The sequence below is a fragment of the Fringilla coelebs genome (assembly GCF_963513975.1).
Source record: "Fringilla coelebs genome assembly, chromosome: 1".
NCBI classification, from domain to species: Eukaryota; Metazoa; Chordata; class Aves; order Passeriformes; family Fringillidae; genus Fringilla; species Fringilla coelebs.
This window is the reverse complement of record NC_140028.1, coordinates 20045106-20069687: the sequence shown is the minus strand read 5'-3', so window position 1 is coordinate 20069687 and position 24582 is coordinate 20045106. Positions and strand designations below refer to the sequence as shown.

At 37.9% G+C, this 24582-nt stretch overlaps 1 protein-coding gene across 1 annotated transcript in view; it reads left to right on the top strand.

The window, feature by feature from the left end:
* The window catches only part of ZFPM2 (zinc finger protein, FOG family member 2), a 307035-nt gene that overhangs the window by 195545 nt on the left and 86908 nt on the right, over nt 1-24582 (top strand). Inside the window, exon 5 of the mRNA XM_084227111.1 lies at nt 16-127. Coding sequence (XP_084083237.1) covers nt 16-127 — 112 coding nt within the window. The remainder of the gene's footprint in view (nt 1-15; nt 128-24582) is intronic.

Genomic DNA, 24582 nt, shown 5'->3' with positions numbered 1-24582 from the left:
TCATCCTTCCTACAGAAGACAAAGGCTTCAGTCCCTATGGTACTGACTGCTGGCCCCAAGTGGCTGCTGGATGTGACTTGGCAAGGAGTAGAAGACAACAAAAACAACTGCATTGTGTACAGCAAAGGTAAACACAAACTGATTTTTTTCTTTACTTTCTTGTGTAAGCTACTGAGATAAATATGTACCTGTTGCATACTAGGAGAATTAATACTAAGTCTCCCCTTAATGTCAGGTTTTGTTCCCATTTTTCTACCGTGTTCTGGTTTCACCTTTTTTTTCTTTTAGTGTTATAAAAAACCCACATGTTACCTGTGGTTTATTAAATGCTTTATAAACACTGAAGGACATTAGCTGGCATATAATGTACTATCCATTTCTCTCTGAGAGTCAGTGCTCTGGGGAACATCAGTGAAACCTATATGCTTTGAATAGGTGAATTCTTTTTGACATTTTTGTTTGGGCATGCTGGATATCATTTCTCTATTTTACATTACATTGTAGACTACTAACTGAAATCCAGTTTCATATGAAGAATGAGAATTTGATTGGACTATGAAAAGACTTTATGTCATCATGGTAGCATAAGACAAATGGAACTGGATTTCAGGGTTGCTACCTCTGACATTCCAGTCTCTGCGTCGCAGCATGATGTGATGCTGCTTCACTGGAATGTATTGGTGAGTGGCAATGGATGTCACTTGTGTCTTATGTGAATTTTCAGATTTGTTCAAGTCAGTACAAGGCTGCCTGCCAAAGACACTTTATCTAACCCACCACATCTAACAGCTCCTTTGGTTCAAGGTGCACAGGTTTTTGTCTTGCATCTTGAAACAACACAAAGAGCCTTGGGTTCAGTCCATAACACCATGGACGATGCACACTCTGATGCAGTAACTGTAAAAGCTTTCTAAATGCAGCTACAGAATCATTACAATATGTTTTTAAAAAAAAGAGAAACAAAACACCACTTGAATACATGGAATAAAAATAACTTAGTGTAGCTGTGTTTGGCATTTACCCTACAGATCAGGTTGCAAAACTATGACTTTTCTTCCCTGTATTTCAATCGCCAATCTCAGCACTTTGTGAATACTTTAGAACATGCACTGTTCTTGTTTAATTTCTTTTAGGTTTTATTTCTAACCAAACAGACCTACTGAGATCAAAGATTTGTTTGCTGAGGCAACCTAGTGACCATTTCGGCATACAAGCATCCACGCAAATAAGCACCCATATCAATATATTAACATACAAAAACACTAATCATAACATCAAAGACTCCTAAAAACTTACTAGAAACAATTACAACTTGTTCCTATAATCATTGCAATTTATACACTTATAAGAGGATTGCCTTTAAACTGCCACAAGCCTTTGAAAGTTGAAACGCTGAAAACAGGGAATTTGCATGTTAAAAATGAGTCGCACACCAGGGTCTTATAAATTCTTTCTATTATAATTACAGAATGTCAACACATTCATTCTACAACCTGAAACACCTGCAGTACTAGAGAACTGGGCTCAGATCTAAAAAGGGTTGAGCTGCCCTCCCTTCACAGCTTGCTGATTGCAGCCCAAGTGGAAGAAGCAGCAAAGTATCAAACACACTGAAGCTTTTTGCATGAATCCAGAGCTGCATTCATAATGCATAATACTCATAATATTGAATACACACAGGCAAACCTTTCTGCAAAAACTTCTTAATGTAATGGGAACCTCCTTTCACTCTAAAACATAGCTCCTACAAATTCCCATAGGATGATGTCTTGTCAAGTAGTATATTCTTTCTGAAGTTATAATAACACTTAGCACATATTTACCAGTTGGATTTTCATCTTCAAAGTATTTTACAAGCATTAACTAATTCATTAGACAGTTTTGGTCCTGTCTGATTTATGCTATTGAAATACAACTTTTTTTTTTTTCAAATAGTAAGGACTTGCTTGTGATAGATTTTGTTTCACTGATCATGGTGTTTATTTTAGTACTCGGTCAACAAGGTATGGTGAGACAGTTGAACAGTACTCAAGGTGAATTCTAGCATCTCTACCACAGATGCATTATATGAGGATAAATTTGGGGATAAATACATGTTAAAAACCTGCTGCTTCACTAAACTAAGGCAGGAAGTAAGTTGTAGATATGCTTTGCTTTCACTGTGTTCTGTTCCTCTCTTTGCACTCTGAGGTAGCTGCTCTGTCGGTCATTAAGGATCTACCCTTGCCTTGAGCTCTGTTGGGATTTTTGTGCTAGAAAGATTAATTGGCTTGGATCACAAAACAATGTCAAATAGAAGATGGTAAAATAAATAAATAGAATAATGTTTCTCCCTTCAATTTGTATCTCATCATTCCAGATTACATTTCTTTGATTTGTGTTAGCTTTCTGTCTCCTATAGTGCCATTACTTCTAATGAAACGGTGTCAGCTGGCATGTAGCTGTAATTCGATGTTATGTTGTAGTTGCATGTGTATAATTTTGTTAGTTTGCTTAGCAATACGTTGTTATTTCTGAAAGCAATTAGCTGAACAAATGTGTGGAATTGTCCATGTAGCAGATTTGGTCACCTGGGAGCTGTTTTCCATACTAAACTCAAGATGAGATGAGTGGATTTCTAAGACGAAGATAACTTTAGAATTGGCTAAGAGTACATAGTACTGGTTGATCAGTTGCTGACTCAGAAGCACATGCCATATTTCCTTTTAGCTCATTACAGAGATATCTTTGAGAGCAGAATTTTCCCCAGATCCTTCAGGAGAACATAGGAATGTCAGTGTGATTTCCAATTCACTAGAGTCTGTGAGCACTGTAGTCACCCACGTATTGCAGACAGAATAATTGCAGGGACAGGAGCCTAGAGTGTAGGTTCTATTGAAAGAGAATTTGAGCTGGCTAAGTCCCTATTTGCCTTCCACACTCTCCTTCTCTGCATAAAATAGTTCATATTTTCCCTAGGCAAAGAAACAAAGCTTTTTTTTTTTCTTTTTTTTTTTTTAATGATACACACATATAGGATTATATTTCTAAATTATTAGAGTGCAATCCCAAGTCATCTTCTCTACAAATCTTTAGATAAAGAAAACATTTATTTATAATCACACATCATTGTACATCCAAAGTGAATAGCTATGGAATAAATATTCAATGCTTGAAATAAGTGCTTTTCTAATTATTCAGTTTAGTCTAGGATCACTACCTGTATTTTTTATAACTACATTTCTCCAATACTAGGACAAATTAGAAAAGAGAAAAGCAGTTCATTAGGGATAGTTAATTAATTATCATCCCATTTTACAAATTCTGATACAAGTTGGATACTCACGGCACATGCCATTATTCCATTCCATTTTCTTAAAGGAAACTTTTACTACTGTAATTACATTCAAAAGGAATTCTGGTTTTGTTTTAATATTTATCATAAAATTCTCTCTTTTTTTCGAAAATGGACTTTCAGAAAGTCTATTCAGTAATTTGAGATATGTCCTAGAAACTGAGATTTAAGAGACAGATTTTATGAATTAAAGCTTATTTAGAAATATATGTTCTTTAAAAGAAAAAAAGCTCCAGCATCATTCAAGCAAGTTGCAAAGGTAGGAAATATTAATGCATGAACTGTATCATCATTGCTACATTGTGTACTTTGGAAGCATTTTTTGCCTAACAGAGTTGTGCACCAGACCTGGAAAATCTCTAAAACCACAGTTAAGAGTCTCCCCACAAGCTAGGAGGGGGCTGGGATATTTATTTATTGCAAATCTTTCACTGGAACGGCAAGGATTTTAAAAAATAAATTATGACTGACCAGAATAGAAACAGTGTAAAAACCACAGCTGCACAGACTAAAAGCCATGCTCATGAACAGACATTTTTCTAGATATTATTTAAGCCATTTATGTGAAATGTATGGATACCCTATGTTTAGTGGCATTGTTAAAACAGGGTGTCTGTACAAATATTTAGCTGTGAGAATTATAAAATCATAAGGCGATTAAGTTAGCTAGTTGTGAAATTCCAATATTGCTTTTTAAATGACTTCAGGATATAGGAGGTGCTAAGGTTATTATCTGTTATCAGGAATACAGCGGAATTGTACGACTGGATAATAACTAAACAACTGACACAATGTAAAATTACATTATCAGTGTGTTAAAACAAAATTGCGCCCTAAAGGAGTCTACATGCCAGCTCAGAGCTGCAGTGTAATTATGCTTAACTCTGATAATTAAAATACAACGGAGATCAACAGAATCATTTTCATTAAGAAAATTATTAATGATGGTGGTATAACAGTAATTGATTGCAGAGCACCACAGGATAACTGTGCAGGAAAGCCAACATGTGTAACGTGTGTCTGGGCCGGTTGGGTTGCGTCGCGTCCCACTGAGCACGCTGCCGGCCAGGTGGCAGCCGTGGGGCACGTCTCCAGCTGCAAATCCTAATTTAGGAAACGACGGCTTTGCAGGCTGCCCCTTGGAGGGACAGGGATGGGTGCTGGTGCACGGGATGGTGGGATGGGGTTGGGTCCGGCTGCCAAAAGGGAGGTGGCTGCAGGCAGTGACCCGCACGGTTTTAAGCCAGCCGTCATTTCAGTTCGTGTGAGTCAGTGTTCGGTTTCGCATTTCCATTAGTGATTTACCGGTGTTATTTCCTCCTGTGCCTGGCCTCACCGAGTAGTTTATGCCCCTCGTTATTTCTGAGAGGATGCGGGAGGAGGAAGAGCCCGTCCTTGCCCCGGCGCGGTTGCACAGGCGCTGCGTGACATCTCCCTAAGTGATTCCACAGGGCGCTCCCGTTAATTGTGCTGCTGGTGCGGACACAGGATAGCGAGGGCCATAAAAAGCCTCCCTCTCTCCCTAAGTGAAATCACAGTCGGTGCCCACTGAGCGACTATAACAAAATCCTTGCTAGGGAGGATGTTGCCTAGGGGTGAGATCCGAGCATTGTCATTTTCTTTGGTGAACAAAAAAACGGGGAGCGGGGGAGGGAATTTCGGGGGAGTGCTGCTCCACACAGCTAAGGAATAGGTCCTTGCTCAAACAGTTCCCAACAAAGTCCCTTCTCCAGTCACAACAGAGAAGAAGCCTGCTAGGGTGGATTTACAGAATGATATTAGTTAAAATGACAGCTGCCCACATTGAAATTGTGTCATGTAGTTAATTTATTAATAGAAGCTTGAGGAAAGGTAGCACAGAGGAGAGGGCAGGGCAGAAGTCAGGACTGGAGGCAGAGGGCTGTGCTTGATCCTTCTGGGGCTTCCACTGGCTGCTGAGCCCCATAATTCACATAAAATAAGTCAGTAAACACATAACTGGTTGCTTATTTCACTAATACTGGGGTGGCTTATTTAGCTGATGTATGTGCCATTTACTGAAAATACAAACATTGTAAAAGGGTCGGATAAAGCTACTAGGAAAAATTGAAGGCGGTTTTTAATTAATTTTGCTAATTTAAAGTAAACATTCTAATTTTTAACATAGAGGAAAAGTCAATTGTTGCAACAGAAGGGTACCTATATTTTTGTTTGGTGACAGGATTATTTTCCTTGATTGCTCTGTGAGATCCTTGATACCATGTTTTCCCCAGCAAGAGAGTTTTCAGCTAGCACATACTTTTTTTTTCCCCTGCAACTTCAGGCAATGTAATGGTAAATTGCACCACAGACATACAGCATCAGGGACCCTAATGAGACAGAGGTCAAACACCATAAGAAGTTTAAACACTGCTGCATTAGAATATGAGTTGGGTCAGAGAACAAGTTGTTTAGTAGGCCAAAGGTTAACTTGGGGCATATATTTCAGATTGTGAGGGGCTTTTTTCCACATACTATTAAAAAGCAAATTGAGTAAATTTACTAAGTCTGTTCCACCTGGACAGTCAGAAAACTGCAGCATCTGCTGTCCTACAGGATGCCTTCATTAGCTATACAATGTGCTGAAGCCTTTGGTGGTGCTGAAGGTTTTTGTTCCTTTTTTGAATTCACTGACAAAAAAAAATCTGAGTTTTTAACAGAACACGTGTGACATTCTAATATTAAAGTTCTATGGAAGAACTTGTTTTGGATTTCATTTACACAATGAAAACTTGCAAAGTATTTCTCAAGAGAAGTATAATATATGTGCATAATGCTTACGTAGAATATGATATCTGCATTCACAGTCATTGGAAGAAAATGTGGGTACAGACATAAGGGCGTGATTGGCAGGTAGATGTCGGGCTCCCTGTTTGGTTTTGCAGGGGTGTGGAGAAGGTGGGATGCCAAATGTCATTGTTATGAGTAAAAGTATTGCAAATCAGTCTTGGTAACACAAGGAAACTGTGTGTGCTGGACACAATGAAAGAAGGAGAAAATATTTTTCCTCTATCACTAGTGGTTCTTATGGCTTGTTGATGGCAGTCACAGTGTTGTGGACTTCAGACACTATTCATCTTCCAAGAACTCACAGAGCAGGACTATACTTTTTCCTTATTTTATTTTTACCTTTGTAAATAGATCCAATGGGGTATTTTCTGTTTTAGGGAGTTTGAGGTCAGGGCATTGTATATTTTATTAATATCAGTAATAAAAAGGTTATTTTATGCAGCTTTATGGATATGCATGTAATATCACACTGTCTATTATTACGTGCCCTTTAAATTCTAAGCATATAGATAATAAAGATAATAAAGGGAAGATGACAAGAAATACCAGATTATAACTAAATTTCCACTTCTAATATGAAAATGCTTTTGTTCATTATTAGTGCATTTCATTTATGTAGCAGCCAAATTATATGAGTTGTTCTCATATGTATAGTGATTTTGGTCTTTTTTCTTATATTCTTACCACTTACTGTGTAGTGTATTTTGTTGTTCAAACTTGGAATTGTTTTTCATTTGAGGAGACAAGGAAACAGGCAGAATACTGACATGATTTGCATGGAATTATGTATTTTGCACTGAAGCTATAAAAAGCTGTAAACTGAGTCTAAGACTCACCTATGACAGCACATTGAGGATGGAAAAGAAACCCAATTCTGCACTTCACACTGTGACCATATGAAAAGAAACATTGTTTTTCATACATTGGGACCACTGGCAACAATAAATGCAAGCAGAGTGCAGAGATATTTTTTTTCAATGCCTGTGTTTCTCCCTCCTTTTTCTAAATCAATTGCTGTAAAATCAGCCATTTAGAAATTTTTTAAGAAAAATGTTGTTATTATTTTCAGGATATGAGATATATGCTAAATGTGTTTTATTTTTGCTTATTTTTTTACCCATTATGCTCAGTAACTATTGAGGACTGCAATGACCTTGTGACCCCTGGGGCTCATGGTACCATTACCTCTGTGATCTTCCCTACAAAGCAAGAGGGAAGAAAAAAGCCCCAAATTTGCTGAGCCACACATTTCAAGTTGTCGACAGCCCCATCCACAAGAAAACAGAAGAAAATATATATGCACTCTGTCCTGTCAAAAGGCTTTCACCTTATCTTGAGAGACTGTCAGGGCAGGAACATCATGGAATGGACAGGAGTCTATTAAATTAATAAGCTGCTGGATGGTGTCTGGAGAGTTATGATGCTCCATAAATCCAGTTTGATCATGGTGGACAAGGTTTAAATCTGCAGCCTCCTAATACACATCCAGGTCCTGGATTGGATTTTAAGTTTTGTGCTGGAGACACAGAGATAGTCCTGTAGCTTGTGAATTAAGATTTATCATTTTTTCATACTTTTTTTTTCCCCCCTATACTTCCTGACAAAAATGAAAACCCCTTAGGGATCCTGGCAAATGTTACAGCTTGAAATGAAAGAGCTGTTGTCAAGGTGAAACCATGACCTAGAAGCCTAATATCAAACCTGGGTCATTCTTTGCAGGCAGCTCCATTGGTGCTGAGTATAAAATGTCTGTATGTGAGGAGACAGGGCTGGATTAATCTGCAGCCTGTTTTATAGTGATTCTTATTAAATACTTCTATTGTGTATTTGTGATACAAGACAAACTAATGGTGTACCATGTAAAAGGAAAAGCTAAAAATGTTGAAATGAATTCTTCCCCCATTCCAGGTGGTTGTGTGTATAATAGACAGTGAAGTGTGAGAATTCTATGTCCCTTATCTCCAAATGGTTTAAGCCTGGTGCTAATAAGAGAAGACCCTTCTGTAGCATTCAAGCTGCCAAGCTCCCAGCAAAACCTGTGTGATGTGCAGCTAGGATGTCCAAGTGGGTAGTGGAGCTGGGCTACCTGGAATGCAGCAGTAAAATCACGTTGGATGTGTTTCATCCTTAGCAGCTTGCAAGCAAGGCCATTATTAGGGCACAATGGGCAGAATTCAAGTGTTTCTTGGCCACTTAATTGACCTGCAAACCACTGATTTATTATTAGGTCCCTAAGCTCCTATTGCTCTTACTCTGGAGCCTCCAGTAGGTGATTACTGTGCGTGCCTGCACAGGCAATGGCAGAGCCAGCAGTTCTCTCTTCTCAAACTCTGTAGCCATATTTTGCATCCTGACTAATTTATTTATTGATGATACTTAGACTCTGTGTTGAAGCAATTTGTGGTCATTTTTGTTCTCATTGTTAATTTAGGAGCTAAAGGAGTCTTCCTGACATTAGAGAAGTCTAAAACCATTGTATATGTTAAAGGAAATGGATAGCTTGTGTTGCAATACCAGGGACACTGAGATTTGTTTTATGCTCAGGAAAATGGATTCAGAGACAAAAGCAATTGAAAAAAAAGCTCTTCTGGAGTGTAGGTTTCCTTAAAAAGAAAATGGCATCAAGATGTAACCCTCAGTCATCCATACATCCATACATCTCCCTCCACCATCTTTCAGGAATTGTTTAAGAACTGTAGCTAGAGATGTGTGACTGAATCCTGACCTCTCTATTGATCCTGGGGATCAATGTGTGTACTCTCTGATCCAAAGATCAATGTCAGCATTTCTCTCCTTCTCCCATGATATTCCAGCACTGCTCACCAGTGTAGGCAGAGGCTGCAAGGAGCAGGGCTGCCCAGCAGGGCACTGTGGTGCTGAGGCCAGCCCTGCAGACCACGTCTGTTTTTCCTGATGCAATGGGGATTGCACCCTGTTCTTTGGGGCAGGTTATGAAGTGGGTATAGTGAAGTGGGGGGAAGGGAGACTGAAGGTTACAGAAAGAGCCCCAGCATGGTAGAAAGTACAGGAGTCCCTCACTGCAGGTGTGGGGCTCCTGTATTGAGGCAGGATGTTCCTGGTGCCTACAGGTGTCCTTCTTCTCACCAGGGCTGGGGCACCCCTCAGTCTTCTCAACCGAAGAAACTGAAGTGTGGAGAAGTTGCAACCTGCTTCGATATGCTTTTAATATCTAAGGAATTAGCTTGTATTTCTGCAAACATGCAGAGAACTTAGCAGCCTTTTAAAAATGTAATTTCAGTGTTAGAAAAAGCATGGAAAAAAATTGCTGTTTCAGATTTGTTTTTTTTTTTTCTTGTTTCAGTTTCATTCTGTCAGGGCATATGGGGCAATGTGATGCTGACAACCAGAAATCCATGCTAGAGCATGCTCAAATTGTGATATTTGAAGCAAGCTGTGATGTTGAAGCAGATTTAGTAGAGATGTTCTGTAACTGAGTGGTGATGCACATGACTGAATTGGTCGGTGGCGTGCACAACCAAGGCTTGTTTCTGGAGCAGAAATTCCCTGTAAGATAATTTCTTGTGATAATACCATAGTATGTAGGCATATATACTTGCATACATGCATATACATACATATATAAACAGAAATCAAAACCTCAGGCCTCAGTTAAACACCTCAGCCTGTATTTAACTCAAGCTGCAAAAGTTTCTGAAATCTCTTCCTATAGCTGCAGTACATACTTCTGCATGGGTGTCTCCATCTATTCTAAACAGTTATACCAGCACAGGTTAGTAGTCATTAGGAGGAAATATTATTTAAAAGCAACTTTAGAAGATAGACTAAGTTCTAGGTAGCAAAGTTAAGCCTTAGGAAAATAACTACTATTATCTTTATAAATTACAGAAGAATGTTAGTTTTGCAATAAAATGATGGAAGTAGAAGACAACATAGAGAAAAATATGCAATTTACAGAGTGCAAAGCGATGTAGAAAGAATGTTGAAAAGTTAAATTGCATTAGAAACACTAGAATAGACATTTATTCTGATGTATCAGATGGATTAAGTAACCATTGTAACCTTTTATTTTAAAAAATCAAAATGCAGTCAGATAATACATACAGGGCAGTTGAAATTTTCCTTTTACATATCAGGACAGTGCACTAATTATTCAAGATCTGAAAAAATGAAGGACATGTTTAAGGAAGCTGAGAATCATGGGGTTAACAGGAATTGACTAATATGAATCATAGAACCATGGAATGGCCTGGGTTGGAAGGAGCTTAAATATCATCTAGTTCTAACTATCCTTCTATGTATAGGGACACCTTTCACTAAACCAGGTTTCTCAGAGCTCCATCTCCAGCCTGGCCTTAAACATTTCCAGTGATGGGTGTCAACAACTTCTCTGGGCAACCTGTTCCAGTGTCTCACCACCCTCACAGGGAAGAATTCTTTCCTAATATCTAATCTAAACCTACTCTCTTTCAGTTTGAAGACATTCCTTTTGTCTGTCGCTCCATGCTTTGTCAAAAGTCCCTCTTCACCTTCCTTTCATGTACTGGAAGGCCACAATTAGGTCATCCCAAAGGCTTCTCTCTCCAGGTTGAAGAAATTCCGTTCTCTTGGCCTTTCCTCATAAGAGAGGTGCTCCTTCCCTCTAATCTTGGTGGCCTCCTCTGGACTCACTCCAACAGGTCCATGTCCCTTCTCTGCTTGGGACCCCAGAGCTGGATGCAGCACTCTGGGTGGGGTCTCACCAGAGAAAAGGGCAGAATGGTGATTTGAGCTTCTTCCCATGCTGCTTTTGATGCAGCCCAGGACTTGTTTGGCTTTCTGGGCTGCAAGTGCACATTGCTGGATCTTTTCCAGCCTCATCCACCAGCACCCCCAAGTCCTTCTCAGCAGGGCTGCTCTTCATAGGTTCATCCCCCAGCCTGTGTTTATACTGGGAGTTTCTCTGACTCAGGTGCAGCCCCTTATATCTGACCTTGTTAAACCTCATGAGATTCCCATAGGCTACTTCTTGATCATGTCCAAATCCCTCTGGATAGATCCCATCCTTTAGGTGTGTCACCCACAGGTGTGTCAGCTTGGTGTCTTCTGCAAATCTGCTGAGGGTGCACTTGATCTTTTTGTCTGTGTCCTTAATAAAGATATTAAATAGCACTGGTCCCAGTAGGGACCCCTGAGCAACACCGGTTTTCTCTGATGTCCATCAAGTCTCTGAGGTGTTAACCACTGTCCTCTGGATGTTACTGTCCAACCATGTTCTTATCCATCTAGAAGATCATTGATCAAATCCATCCCTCTCCAGTTTAGAAAGCAGGATGTTCTGGAGGACCATGCCAGAGGCTTTACAGAAGGCCAAATGCCATCTGTTGCTCTTCCCTTGTCCACTGATGCAGTTGTTGCATCACAGAAAGTCACGGGGTTGGTCAGGCAAGACCTGCCTTGGTGAAGCCGTGCTAACTTCAGTTGAAAACTAAGATGAAGTGTTGTAGTTGGTCTTTAGCTGAAACAAATGTTCAGACATGTAGGAATGGAAACATCAGAGATGTAGGGGAGATAGTGTTGATTTTGGCCAGACAAAACGTTTACTGACATGATAAGATGGGCAATTGAACTTAAAGTATGAGATGAAAAGGAAATGTTTTACACTAGGAAATGAGAAGGGTGGCATCAAGTGATCACTATGCATCTTCTATTAATAATCTGTTCTTTTAAATGTGAACAGGCTCACTTTTATGGTGACTGCATGTGCATTTTAATGGATTTAAATTATGTGAAGTTTAAATGCATTTTCAAGTTACAATTAAATGAAAATTTAAAATAAGACTGACAGATTGCTAAGGCTAAGCCAGTTCTATGATTAAGGTTCAATTAAATTATATTTATCATGGAAGCAAATGAAGTATAAAATCACAAACAATGATATTTTTCAGTGGCTTACTTTGGTGGAAAGAGTAGTCTGAAGTATGACTTCGAGACTTTTATCTTTCATTCCCTCCTAAAGTAGAAATTAATTAGGGCTAAACAAGCATTGGCTGTAGGTTCAGAACCCTATCCCTAGTCTTTCGTGGACCAGTGGTCCAGGAGCAATTTACTGTTTGTCATGCAAAGTATTATGTATTTTATTTGGGTTTAACTAGCTTAGTTAGGGGGAAAGTTGAAATTTTATTTGTTGTTTAAGGAATTAAGTGGTTTTGTTGCTTTCATGCGAGCCACTTTGCTCCTTTGCAGTTTCTCAACACATCTGCTGAGACTGATTCTTTAAATATGGTTCTTTCTCTTTCCATGTACTTTCTATGTAAATCCCTAAATATCAGAAGCTCTGCAGTGAGTCAAGAGAATCCTGGGTTTGTACATGCCAGCTATTTCTCAGTTTTATCCAGTGTACCATAACAAGTGAAGCATGACAGTTTTCTAGCTTGCCACAGTATGATCTTCAGCTCTATGTAGGTGAGGCACTGGTGCTCTGTGTTTTTGATATATTTCCTAAAATTCATTATTTATTTGTTCTTCCTTTTTCCTACAGAAATATGAGGAAAAGCAATTATATTCTGCATTCTCTTTTATTGATTTGATCTTAATTTTATAATCTAGGACAAGCGGATTAACTTTGGACATTGAGCAGCTTGAATTTTTTGACATCTTTAAAAATTATCCACAGTATCTTAAAATGTTCTTTCAAAATGCCACTTCTCTCCTTTTTTAAAAGAGTGGTGGTAAGCAGGAAAAATAATTTTGGATCAATTACACCTAAAAATGCTCTAAAATATATTCAGCTAGAATATTCTAAAAAAGTGATGAGCTGATACATGACCTTCTTCTCTTTGAGAACATATGAACACATTCAGGAAAGTGAAGCATGATTCTAGTGCTAGTGTGTCCCTAATTATTGCAAAGCCTAAATAGTTGAATAGTTAAATACTCAAAGGACTAATTGTGCATAGAGGTTTCAGTTCCTGAGAAAAAGACATCTCCAAAAGCACCCATTGGGAAGTTTTTCCTTAACAAAAGCATATTCTTAAATGGGATTCTTTTCAGCTGTTAAACTGATACTCAGGAGATCCAAGAGTTGGTCTTCAAGCTGAAGATATTGAAGAAAATTCTTAAATTCAGGACTGCTGTTTTTTGGGGTTAGTCTTGATGGCTGGATCATGTCCCATGTATCATCTCTGGGATGTTGATGTTACAGAGGAATCTATAGAAGCTGATTAGCAGAGGTTTTCTTTGAGCACTTTGGAGTGACAGTGCCCCATTAATATCCAGAAGCATTCTTTCTTTTTACCTAGTTTCTTTACCTTCTTTCTTTCTAGAGAAAAGTTGAGTCAATTTGCTTTTGAAGTTTGCAGACTCCAGTCACTAATATGGTTAATTAGTTAGTTATTATTATTAATAATGTTGGATACTGGGAGAAAAGAGAGATCCTGCAGTTTTTAACAGTAAATCTGAATCTACTTTGTTATTTGGAAATGGCCCAAACAGATTTTAGCTGTATGCTACAAATCAAACACCTGATTTATCAAACTGTATCACTTTCATAGTAGCAACTTGTCAGATCCTGGTAAAAGGTTGCCTCTGATTCATGTTTCAATGAATTAATTTGCTGTGGCCCCACAGAATTAGCTAGTGGATGCACAGACCCAACTAAACACAATAAAAAAAATAATGGACAGCATTCCTATTGCTGCTATTTATTTTTATATGGCAAGTGTCATGACAATGGGTTAATATCTGCTAAGTGAAGGAATTTTGTAGAATATTATTAGAAGCAAAGGACACAAAAAGACAAAAAAACCTCTGAGGAAAAAAATATTTTTACTTGAGAAACAATCTTACTTTCCTATGATATTGTTAAAGAAAACTTTGAGTTTTAAACTCAGTATTTTTGTAGAGTTGCTATATTATTTACTTTATCCTGACATAAATGTAGAAAATAGACTTCTTTTCTTTCTGTGGAAAATAGACTTCTCTCATAGCACTAAACCAGTTAGGTTATGTCCTTAACACAGGGAACAGCTGTTAATGTTTCAGTATATTTAAAATATTTTCAGTATATGTCCTTTGGTAGTACATTGTCTTTTTGTAGTTGTTATTTTTTTACATCACAGTCAGTTATCTTCATTGGCATCTACTTGTGCAAAACAGTTGCAATGGAGCAAAAGACCCATCCCATAATTTTCCTCATTCATTGTTCTCATTTCATTCCTGATTTTCTGACTCTGCAGAAATTCAGGTGCATAGAGAAAATGTGTAAAGAAGAACAAGCCACATCTCTGAGCAGTCCTTTCTTATCATGTATAATGTACCATAAATTGTATGTACCCAACCATAATGAACTCTGCCCTCCAGAGATTGAAAAAAAATGTCACTAGTCAGGGTAAGTAATCAGCAGGGACTTACAAGTCCCTTGACATCCTTTCATCAGAGCTCCTAAATATTGTCTTAGCAGTAGGGCTCTTTGGCAAATTAAAGCACAAGAGAGAAAGCACATAGGACTTCATGTAGAATTCAGGCAATGAAAAGGAACTGCCAGAAGTAACTGAATCCCAGCATTTTGATATGTGGCTTGCTTAATTACAAAGGCATTTGTTCCCTTTTGAAAATGGCATGCATCATTCTGCCCTTTTTCAGAGCTTATATAGCAGTCTGTGGGTGATAATCTAGTATTTAACTACACATAGCTGGACTGCTAAAAATGTTTTGCAGAGTGATAGTCTGCATATCATGTGGCATCTTCAAAATCCTTTTGTATTATCTGGCCAGAATATTTAGTATAAACTAAAGCAACAGCACACAAAAAAGAAAAACAATTATACAGTACTCTTCAGTCTGAGCAGCCCATGTAGTGAGTGTATGATTTACAGCATTTGTCACTGAAATGCAGGAATATTTTTCTTGTTTTTAAGTGTTTTTAATTGCTCTGTAAGATGTTCAGTATGAGTATGCATACTTTTAAGGCAGGAGGTAAGAAGCAAACATTTCAAGCCTTATTGTTTAGGAATGATTTGGATGCTCAGTATGTCTATTTACATCTATCACCATAAAGTCAAGAGAGCAGAGAATTATTTGGAAAGATACTGATGGATTGTTGAAATGTCACTACTCAGTTAGTAAGACTTTTGATAACTCTTATATATACTTAGAGTCAAAGGTGCTAACATGTAACATGGCTATATTTTATTAGGTTTCTGTAAGAAAAATGGGAATTTTTCTGAATTCATTTGATATGCTCCTTTATTTATTTTTCTTTTTTTTCAGCATAGATAACTCTTGTTTGAGGAAATTTTAACATAAAATTTTTACTTACTTATCCCATGAACAATTCACAGCTTAGAGAGTTCCTTTGAGTAGCTCCTTAGAATTTGAAATCTTTCCAGTTCTTAGTTTACTGCAAATTTGTTTCTACCTGAGGTCACACCATTTTTTAGCAGTAGAAACAAATTTTTTGTAAACTGGTTATCATCCTGTCATAAGGAGAAGAATCTAAAACTTGAAATACTAGCAGCAGTTTTTTGGTATTTCATTTGCATCACAGTGACACATGGCTTTGAATTTGGACCTTAATTCACACGTACTCAGAAAGCACTAACATTTGAGAGAAGGTTGTAATTCTTGGCTTGAAAAAATTTCTTTCAGACTTGTACCCTTCCTTAATTCAAAGCTTGGTCCAATATTAGGGCATTCTGTAAATTTTTTAATTGGGGGAGATTGTGAAGACCTGTTTCTCTTGGACAAAAGGAAATACAGAAAGGCAACCAAAGAGACTGAACACAGTGTCATTCTAAACTGTCAGTTTGTTCATAGGTTCTAGTCTGCTGGTGATATAGTTTCAACAGATACGCTAAGGAAAGTGCCAAGACCAGCTTTGACAGGGTTTTTTGTTTTTTTTGGGGTTTTTTTATTTCCCTTTCCTCCCCCCTCCTCCTCTTTCTCTTTTAATCCCTGTGGGGCTCTGTGATTTTTCATAGCTGGACTAAAGTTGTGTCAACGGGAGACTTCCACCATAAAGGCTGAAATGTTAAAGAAAGCTACAAGGAACAGCTTTGAGGCAAGGTTTCAAGCTTTGTCATCACGCTTGAAGAATTTTCTGTTTAATGTACTGTAATGCAGTATTCAATGGGGACAAGTTTAATTGAGTTTTACACAACCCAGTTGGGAGTAGCGCTGCAAGGTAGGTGATGTCTAGGTTTTTAATCTTCCACTCCAGAGAGGCTTGTTGACGAAGTGGTTCTTTCTCTTTGTAAGAAAAAAGGGAAGCATGAGAAATGATACATCCGTGGATAAAACCAATTGGCAACCCCCAAAGGAATGAGGGCGATAAGGCGAATCCAGCACTTGTAAGAAATAAAAGAATCCAACTGTTCATTTAAATGAGAAACAACACATGTGATTGAGGAGGCAGGGAGGCTGGGCACTGGAGTGGGGAGGAAGGGACTAATAAACAGAGTGGCTGGTGTTGGGAGTTAGGCGTCCTGCAAAAACAACCCAGGGTTTGTTAGGCAGATTACCAAAGAGATAGTTAATGACATGTGTTTTTTAAAGTAAAAGGAGAGTCGAGCGTTTCCTGTGTCGAAAAAGGTGGCTGAAGTGGCAGGAGGGAGGAAGCTGCTGTTAGGCAAAGCCCTACTTAAAGAATCACTATTCCTTCCCTGAGGCCTAACAGCAGCTCTCTATCAAACAGCATAAAAATAGCACTGGACCCTGTCAAAGAGAAAATAATACCTTCTGTGTAAGCCTCAGTGTATTAAACTGTAGTCCTGTTCAAGTTACTTCTCCTAGAACTTAAGCAGCCGAAAGGATAAAAGCGTGCAGTCAATATACTGCCAAATCATCTCCCTGCTCTGGCTCTGCATCCCTGCTAAAGAAAAAAGTGTTTATCTCTCTCTAAAAGCACTGTCTGCCCTTCATGAAAAATTCTGCTCTTGCCAATCATGTACAATTATGTGTTAGAGCTTATTTTAATTTTCACCTACAAACCAATACTCTTCCACTTGTTTTCTTTTAAGATATTTAAGAGATCTGACCTGGTATGTGACTGGAACTGTTTGCTTGTTTGATTGTTTTGTCCTTTAATGCTCATACTGGTGGTTTTGTTCAGGGAGGTTTTCCTGCTCACTCCAGAGTCATTTGCTGGAGGAGATGCTGCACTGTGCACTGAGGGTTTCCAGCTTTCTTCTGCCATCTTACCATCTCTCATTTTGCCCCATCTGAATCAAGAGGACTTAACACAGTGACTTTTTTTGTAAAATGCACTGAATACCAGTGTTGGCATGAGCTTAAACAAGTAGTTGTGGAGTGCTTTGCTGCCCAGTAAGGTGTTTGCACGCCCTTTGGCGTGGGGCAGAAGGGCAGCCAGCCAGGCCAGCCTTGCACACACCACACAGGCTGCCCTCCCGTTCCCCAGGCAAACTCCAGAACCAAGTTTAGCCTCACACCTTTTTACAGACTCACCAGCAGCCCCTCCTTTGCCCTTTGGCCCCCACACCCACCCCAGGGGAGAGCAGGCAGCTGTGGCTGAAGTCCAGGCTGCTTAGGGAGGAGAGCTGGGGATGGGTTTCATAATGGTGCAGAAAGCCTCAGCTATTGTGTGGGAGGGTTGGATTTCACACACAGAACATACATGGGGAGAGAAATTGGAAATTGCATCAGAATATGCAGAATTTGCACTGCGCTGCTTTCTGAGGTACCACCAGAATCCCTGTTAGATTTATAAATACAGTGCACATGCAAAGTGTAGAGCTGAGCAAATAATTCACAATGAATAATTTATCTGACAAATTTAGCCTTTTTTCTGCTCATGAAATATCCATGAACAGATCTGTGATTTGTAACTGCAACCTTTACAGTGCATTAGCATAGGTTTTTTTTAATTTAATTTCCTTGTGTAGTTTGGTGTAAAAAAGTAATTCCCTGTTATTATTCATACTAGCATTTTAAATAGTCCAAAACCAGACTTTGAAGTTCAGGTGTGGACTAAGGGAAGGGGCAAAGGAGACAGGTGTTTTTACCTTGCTGCTGCTGCTGTTTGTCCAGAAACACTTTTTCTGTACACTACATTTACAAGGACACCTCACAACACTTTTTATTTTTGCAGCCTCTATATTTGCTGTAGAAAAACACAGAGCCACCCCTTCTTTAATGGAAGAGAATATTCTGAGAAATACCATCCAATAATAAAAAAAAAAAAAAAATCAGGTAAAAACTGAGGTGGGAGGTCTGGGAAGGATGGGCCTGCACTCCCACACTTTGTTAAGGACAATGCATATTTTGAAGGATTTGTCATTTATCTCTGTTGTAAGACATGGACTATATCCCTGTTATGTCCTGAAAATGGCATCCTTTTGGATGGGCCAAAAATGGCATCTGCATGGCCTGAAATAATAGGGAGAAATGAGACACATTTCATAGGACCTTTGCAAACTTTGTACCCCCATTTTCAGAACAAAATGCTTGTGGCTAAAGAAACATAAAAAGTAAACCCTTTTGGTTTTCTGAGATAAATGGTTTGAAAATGTAGCATTAGCATTCATGCTTTCTGAATATTCTTGACATGATTTTTTTCCCCATTATCTCTTCATCCTTCTAGTCTAATACTTTCTCTACAGTCAAATCAACTCATCACTGTTTACTCTGGATTAAACTGAGAGAAGTTTAACCTATTTCACTTAAGTTATCAATTGAACCTCTTTGCAGCTTTCTTACAAATAGAGGTAGGAATTTTTACTGTTGCTCACCTTATCACTACCATGATTTCAAAATTTCTAAAATATTCTTAGCATAACCCAAATTTTTTCCTTATGTATGTATAACAAAACCTGTGATATAACCTGAGAGGTAATGCTTAAGAAATGGACAGAGATAAAAGAAAATTCTGTTAAGAAACTTTAATTAGTGGGCCTAGTCTAGCCCAAATAATTTATTTGTTCTTCATTTGACATGTTTAAGGATAATACATGGTTTGTGAGGCTCTCACAGAGTTAATATATAGCTCTGCTTAGAAAAACAGCTTTAACAATACCTATCTGGTCAATAATCTCAATAATCTGCTTATTCTTCTCTACATGCAGAATTAAATCTGTAGGCTTTGCTGGGGAAGAAGGTTTACTCCCTCTTTTCTGATGGTATGTCAGAAAAGAAAGAGTCAGTTGGATTTTACCCATATTTTTTCTTCTCAGAACAATTTAATAAATTCTAAGCAGTTCTATCTCAGTAGAAACCTACTGAGGGTATTGAATACTGTTGAGAGCTGCCATTGAAAAAAGACCAAATTTGGTCCTCAGAAACACCATGCTCAGTGATGAGTGATGCAGAAAGAACCCAGCTTGACATTCAAATCCAGGATGAGTTTACACAACTGCTACTTCTTATAAATGGATCCACTGCACAAAGAAAGAATTGAGGTGCCATGAAAAGTCCAGCATCTATTTATATATTTATAATAGGCCATGACCACACATAATTAAAATGAGTAGTTCACTAACTCATTTTTTGGTATTACATAATAACAAAAAAAAGCCTTTCGGAAGATTTCAAAGCAAATCGCACAGCAGTCAGCTGAAAGAAGGAATTTTGGCATTTCTCCATCCTGCAGACATAAGACAGTTCCAGATATAAGAAAAATGGGCATAAGATACTCTTCTTGCCTTCTTTACAAAACTGTTTCAAGCAAAGAAAAACCGAAATGCTCTCAGTGAATGAAGTATTCCTACAATCCCCCAAAATGCTGGTGTAGGTAGATTAGCATGATTGCTTTTATTATAATAAAAGTAGATACTATAGCAGGTTGTCTGGAATAATTCCAGATGTCAAGATCCATCCATTCTTGCATCCATCCAAATTCATTGAAATCAGTGCTCAACCTGAATGGACATCTCTGAGCAGATCCAGCCAAAGGTGGTGAAGGAAAATCTAATTTGGCATCAGTGGAACTGGAATTTAGCTCATAGGGCAGACTGTGTCAGGTCTCTAGATGTGATTCTGACTTCAAGCCTTCTCAGCATCCCATTTGTATATGTCATAGTTTTACAGCTGAGACTGGCATAAGATCAGGGGAAAAAAAGTATTTTCCAAGAGCCTCCATAATGGACATCTGTGTCCCTCTCACAAAAGTATAAATGCTTGTTTGTCTTCTAAGAAAAATGAAGTCAAGCAGAGCATCACAGGACATCCTGAGGCACAAAACTGAAGCAGTCTATAGACCACCTATATCTTTCCTTCAGCTGCACTCAGGTAGAGTATTTTAGTGAAGTACATATCTCCAGCCTTCATGCAGACATGTAGACCAACAAATTACATAGCTCTCAATCCCAAAGTTTGGGTTTTTTCAAGTAATAATGAGTTCAGAAAATTTTCTTCACATGTAAATGGTTTGTACCCAGGAATAACAGACACAGCCACGCCTGAAAACATCTGGGTGGTCACTCCTTGATGTGCTTGTTCTAAAAGAGGCTGTCACAACCATCCTGGTGGAAAGGAAAATCCTGTTTCTGCACATCATGCTGTGGGAAGGAGACTTGGGGGTTTATGACTCGCTGGAGATGGAGCAATTAGAGAAGCAAAAAAAATGTAGGGGCAGCTAAACAGTGAAATCACAGATGATCCTTAGGAGGGAAATAAGTTCTGTTTAAAACTTGTGCTGGTGGGATGATCGTGCAATTTAGTAATGGGAGTTGTTTCAAGTTATTTCAAGCCACTGTTTCAATGGCAAATCACTGCATTTAAATTGATAATGCTTCAGAGCAGTACAAATTAGAGCTAAATACCTGTGCAGCTGCAAGAATTTTGTTTGATTGTTTTTTCCTTCTGAAAGTGAAAATAAAATAATATATTATGATAACATAATCAGGTAGGAATCTGCAGAACTTAAATGCAGTCAGTTTCATAAAGAAGTATGGAAGCTGTTGCAAACAAATGAAAACATCACCCAGAAGCATAGACTGAGGAGATGAAAACGAGCAGGGAAAGAATAAGAAAGTGAGAATTCATCTTTCTTTTATAAATGATAACAGCAGCACACCTATAATTAATAACATAACATTTAATCATTAATATCTATAAATTTCCTATAAATATCTAAATATTTGTTTTATGTTACATTATAATTAATTTCTGATATTGTCTGGATGCAGCTGGAAACAAGTTCTGTGATAAACTCAGGATTTCTATTTGTATATATTAAGTCTGAAGTCCAGTAATAAGCTCATCTATGGACGTTTTTTCATTATTTTTCTTGGAATCAAGGGAACGTCAGAAAATAAGCATAGTGATGGATTATGAGTAGAACAAACCTTACAGGAAATTTTATTTTGGCATTAAAGAGTTTAGGGCAATTTGGAATTGCTTTCTAGAAAACAATTTCTTTTTTCCCATCTAGTTTCTAAGTTTTACATCAAAATTTCAAAAGGTGTTAATTTTCAGATATTTTACTGCATTCCTACAAATGGCGTCTTGAGCTTTCCCACTGCATATTTAGGTTTTACCAAAACAAAGCTCAGGTTTACAACTGCCTTTACCAAATTAAGACCTTCATTTCCATTTCACCAGAATTTAGGAAAAAGAATTCAAATGTGAGATCATTGAACAGTGATTTAGCCTTCTAAGTGATGGTTTAGTATTTTCAGAAAAGATTAATTCAGTTAAGTTTGAAATTTTTTTAAACATTTAGTTAATTTTTTTTTATGTAGAATTACAAGATTTCACTTGAAATGGAGAGCTCTACCTTGCTGGGGTACAGCCCAATTCTGTTAGGAAAATGTGTTGCTGTTGCTAAAGAATTACAAGGAATGAATGATTGCCAGGAAATGAACAATAGAAAATATGGACACGTTAATCAGTCTAGTTTTCCTTCCTTTTGCAAAAGAAAAAAAAAAAAAGAAAAGCAAGCGTGCAAGCAAGGATCATACTCTCTCTGATATTAAAATCTATGGGAATTTGATGAGATAAAAGAAATGTTAAATGAACATTCTTCCTCTAAACAGACATGTCTAGAAAGGCAATTTTAGTAGTACAGCAGTGTAGCATTTTGTTTTTTCTGCAATAAAGCCATCAGATCAATAAAAAATTATGTAGCAGATTATTATTACACTGTGCTCACTATAGCTCTAATCGTAAATAATACAGCAGTTATCCCGGTTATATTAATTATAATTAGAATGCAGATAATGCAGACGGTCTTTTATTACTAGAGCCAAATCAATTTTCCAGTGTTATTCAATGCAAGGTCACACAAAGTTGTTGAAGCTCTTAGACTTCTTATGAAATGACCTGCATATGTAAGAGAGGGTTTGGCTCAGCTGTGTAAGACACATTGACTGGGAAGTGCATTGAAATAATTACAGCCATGAACTCTTGCCTGTAATGGCAGAATTTCATTTTATAAAGTAAGCATAGCTGTAATCCAGGCTCCTTTATGGTGGGAAGCCTCATAAATCTTTCAGAGAAGACCAAGTCTTTCTCGTATTTGTAAAGCAGAAATCAAAATGAATTAGTTTCTGTTGTTATTCTTTCCATCTGTACTGTTGTGTTAAACATACTGAATGTGTTCGTGTTGTGTATCAATGCAGAAAAAAAATTAAAATAAGAAAATACTTAATGGAAACATTTCATTATTTTAACTTAGACTGTTTTAAAGTTCACTCGTTTGGGCTCTGGCTCTCGTGGTTCGCTTAAAGCTTTTATCATCTTTTAGGATTGCATTGGCTTAATGTATTTGTCTTCTATCTCTCATGGCTTCAGTTTAACTCAGAATCACAGAGGAACTGATATGCTTAAAATGTGCCTGTCTGTCCTATAACTGATGAGCAGATTAGTAGGACACTGCCAGATAATCATCTCTGAGATGCATTGGATTCATATGCGTAAATGACACATGGCAGAGAGGGGGAAAGATCGAGGAAAGTGTCTTTCAGTTGTGTGCTTTTCTGCTTTCTTTAAGCATGAGTGCAGATGGCCATTAGATATGCTCTACGGTGGATTCTTGCAGTTTGGAATTTACTTTTCCTCTTTTTGTTCTATGTGGTGTGTATCAAAGTGCTTCCACAGAAACAAAGCAGCCAATAGTAAACAGAGCAGAGCTGCAAGTACGAGCTAGTTAGTGAGAGGCACAGTGCTAGAGACAATGTGAAGAATAAAGGGTTGGTTGCCATTTGCTTGCTCACTTTGCTTTGCTTTCTTTGCTTCGTTACTCAATAGAACATATGCTAGAGAAAAAAGGAATAGCCCTCCCCTGGAAAAAAATGTGCATTTATTTGAAGAATTGGTGATACTTAAATCTTTAATATTTCTCTCCAAATTGTGCTCTCCGATTTGCTTTTAAATCAGCAGGAGTTTGGCATGTGTATGGGAGCATAGCTGTCCAGGCAACCTCCTACTTGCCCACATGTGCTCAGCCTTACGTCTGGCCTCTAAGTCATACCTTCAATCAGCAGTCTGATGGCATTTAAAAAAGGGTCTCTGATCACTTTTTGCTTTTTTTAGCTTGTCATAAATCCTATTATCAGCAGTACCTGAGCTTGAGGAATTCAGTCATTTGAATCAAAATGCTTCCTTCTGACAATAACCAAGGAAGGAGACAAAGCCATTTGGCAAGCAAATGAATCTTAAGTACACACACTGGAAATGTTTATACTTTGTTCTAGATAAATGTAGGCTGCATTTTGATAGTGTATCAGTATTCAGCTTATAGAATGTGAATGGGATTTACGTGTGAGAGGAAATGTGAGAGAAATAGAGGAAGGGGTGTTAAGGAAAACTTGGTATAAATGGACTTTGAAGCTTTACTCAAATACTGGAGATATGCACTGTCAAATCAAATTATTCCAAATGTAAAAAATATAAATAAATTCTCTTCAGAAACACTTTTGTGACATGTATGATGTTATACCTGTGATACTTAGCATGGATCCTGCAGTTTTGTGGGACTTGATTTAATCTTATCTAGAGATCATTTGATGTCTATGAGCCCTACTTGCCTCTTTATTTTGATGGCAGTAATTTAATCATGGTTTTCCATAAGCCTCCCATTCTCTGAAAACACACTTCTGGGTTTGGTTGGTTTGGTGTTTTAATTATAATAATGTAGTAGCACTTACAGGTTCAGGGCATCCATCACACCCTAAGCTTGAGGTGCAAAACAGAGCAAGGAAATATTGGGGCAAAAGTGATTTTTGTTTATCAGTTTTACTTCACTGAAGTAAATGCTCCATTTTAACTGTTAAAAGAGCCCAGCATCCATTTCCTCCTTTTCACCTAAATTGTTTGGTTTTGTACAAAGGAAGAAAACTCACACTTTTGAAAAGTTCACGTTAAAACCAGGCAGTACAAAGGTATACTATATGATTGCTTAGTGTACAACTTTTTCTTTTCTTTGCGTAAAAAATTCTGAGGCTCATGGTATGCATTCTTGTGAGGGTTTTTTTTAAGGCACTCTATCTCAGAGGTAGCATGTGTATCAGGGGAAGCAGGGATTGCTA